This window comes from Cnephaeus nilssonii (genome assembly GCF_951640355.1).
Source record: "Cnephaeus nilssonii genome assembly, chromosome: 14".
NCBI classification, from domain to species: domain Eukaryota; kingdom Metazoa; phylum Chordata; class Mammalia; order Chiroptera; family Vespertilionidae; genus Cnephaeus; species Cnephaeus nilssonii.
The window spans coordinates 22,634,554-22,637,351 of record NC_137085.1 but is presented as its reverse complement, the minus strand read 5'-3'; the positions used below and the strand labels follow the sequence as shown (position 1 = coordinate 22,637,351).

Genomic DNA, 2,798 nt, shown 5'->3' with positions numbered 1-2,798 from the left:
CAAGCATTCAAATACATACAGGATTCTGTCAGATAATATCAATTACTGAAGTCAACTGAGAATAATATGTTAATGGGCAACTAATATTCATCTCCAGTGACAAACGTAAGAGAGAAGGGTGAGTGTTCTTGTAGAATGGGGAACATGCTTCAAGTCCAATGCATCAGCTGTAACTGAGCGTGATGATGAAAATGGGTTCAATGTTCTCAGCATTATAATTTATTTTGCGATGAGCTAAAGAACAGATTTTTACACCATATCCCCTGCTTTTACAATGCTGACCTCTAATTTAAATTTAAAGCATAGTGTGGGAATCCCAAACAAGGCACATCTGTCTGCTGAAAACTATGGGCCGCTGATTTGCAGTCAATGTATTAAGAGGCAGAGCCAGTGGAAATGACAAGAAACTGGTTTGGGACCCAAACTTCCCATAATCAAATGTGTTCCCTCTTAACCCTGAGAAAATCAGATTAGGATTCCTGCTCTAGTGGTATGGGTTTGCAGTGTGAAAATAAACAAGTTAGGAGTTATACTGTTGCATCCAAATATAGAACTACATACAGTAACAGAATACGTTTCTTAAAGGAGGAACTCTTACCTACACTGTTTTAACAAATTTCTGTTCTATCATCCAGAGAGTCTGTTGGAGAAATGGTATGTGATATGGAAAGGACCAATGACTCCATATTGACAGAATTTGTCCTGGTTGGACTTTCTGCCCACCCAAAGCTCCAGACAGTCTTCTTTGTGCTAGTTTTGTGGATGTACCTGATGATCCTGCTGGGAAATGGAATTCTCATCTCAGTTATCATCTATGATTCTCACTTGCACACCCCCATGTATTTCTTCCTCTGTAATCTTTCCTTTCTGGACATTTGTTACACAAGCTCCTCTGTCCCACTAATTCTTGACAGCTTTCTGACGGTAAGGAAACGTGTCTCCTTCTCTGGGTGCATGGTGCAAATGTTTCTCTCCTTTGCCATGGGGGTAACAGAGTGTTTGCTTCTTGGCATGATGGCACTTGACCGCTATGTGGCCATCTGCTACCCACTGAGATACCCTGTCATCATGAGCAAAGGTGCCTACATGCTTATGGCAGCTGGGTCCTGGGTCTCTGGGCTCGTGGATTCAGTGGTGCAGACATCTCTCGCAATGCAATTACCATTCTGTGCTAACAATGTCATTAACCATTTTGTCTGTGAAATTCTGGCTATCCTGAAACTGGCCTGTGCTGATATTTCAATCAATGTGATCAGCATGGCAGGGTCAAATGTGATTGCTCTGGTTATTCCATTGCTAGTAATTGCCCTTTCTTACATTTTTATTGTTGCTGCTATTCTGAGGATCCCTTCCACTGAAGGAAAACGTAAGGCCTTCTCCACCTGTTCAGCCCACCTGACAGTGGTGATTATATTCTATGGAACCATTTTCTTCATGTATTCAAAGCCCAAGTCTAAAAAGTCTGTTGGTACAGATAATCAAGACATCACTGAGGCCCTCATCCCCCTCTTCTATGGAGTGATGACTCCCATGCTCAATCCTCTCATCTACAGTCTTCGGAACAAAGATGTAAAGGCTGCTGTGAAGAACATGCTGGGAAGGAAAAACGTCTCTGATGGACTATAAATGAATACTGATTTACACTATGTGACTCGCCATTCAAAGCTGTGGCAGACACAAAATTCAAATGGAGAAAATTACCATGTGAAAACAAATTTACTATCTCATTCAGAACCATACTATGAACATATTTGGGGCCCTGACTGGGTAGCTCAGTTGGTTACAGCATTGTCCAAATACACCAAGATTGTGGGTTTGATCTCTGGTCCAGGCACATACAACAATCAATGAATGCACAAATAAGTAAAACAACAAAGTTTATTTCTCTCTCTCTCTTTCTCTCTCTCTCATAAAATTTTTAAAAAGCAGGTCATTAAAAAATAATAAAATATTTTGATTTGGTTGCTGTGGTTACTATAAGTTTTTGTTCTAAGTGCAGAAATAAAACATACTTGTGGTTATAAAATACTATTATGGACAGACTGTAAACTGCTTGTGATTATGGATGCCTTTGTTCTTTGCTTGTGTTTTTCCGTTTTCTATATATGCACATGCTAACTTTAAAAAAATAAATGTTACTTAAAAAATACTATTATGAAAATACAAAACGTTGAAAATCTCTTAGGAAGCCCCAGCAAAACATAATTATTCTTAAACCTTCAGAAAACAATAAAGGCAAAAAGTGTTCTAAAAAGGAGTTTATAACCTAAAGTTACATTATTAGTTAATTATTCAAGTGATTATTAATCAGCACATGATATATATTCATTTATATATATATATATTCATTTTTAATTTGTTCATTTATTTACTATTTCTGTCTACCACACATATAAGCTTTCTGAGAGTATTCTGAGAGTAGGAACTTGTCTATTACCCTATATAACATTGCAAAGGCCTAGAATAGAACTTGACATATAACAGATGCTCAATAAATATTTTTCAATAACTAAATGAATCACATCTATAAAACTAGAAATGTATTTATGTCATATCTGAGGTGACAATAGTTATTCAAAAAGAAATCTGATCCAACTAGGTTGTAATGAAGACTTCTTTCCCACTCTGCATTGAATCACACAGCTCCTACGCAGAAGGAGAACTAGACAGAACTGATAACTGACAGAAGCTGCAATAAAAGGATTAGAAGTGGTGAAAGAGAGTCAAGTCATTCAGTGAACTGAGGAGCTGCAGGGTTTTGGGGGGATATGACAAAGATAACTTAAAATTGAGATGAT

At 37.6% G+C, this 2,798-nt stretch overlaps 1 protein-coding gene across 1 annotated transcript; it reads left to right on the top strand.

Moving 5' to 3' along the window:
- Positions 1 to 663: 663 nt before the first annotated feature.
- On the top strand, positions 664 to 1,626 carry LOC307110913 (olfactory receptor 13C8; the record flags this gene model as incomplete). The annotated part of the gene is made up of 1 exon (XM_079790450.1): positions 664 to 1,626. The coding sequence occupies one exon, from the start codon at positions 664 to 666 to the stop codon at positions 1,624 to 1,626; it is 963 nt and encodes a 320-aa protein (XP_079646576.1).
- Between the last annotated feature and the right edge of the window lie 1,172 nt (positions 1,627 to 2,798).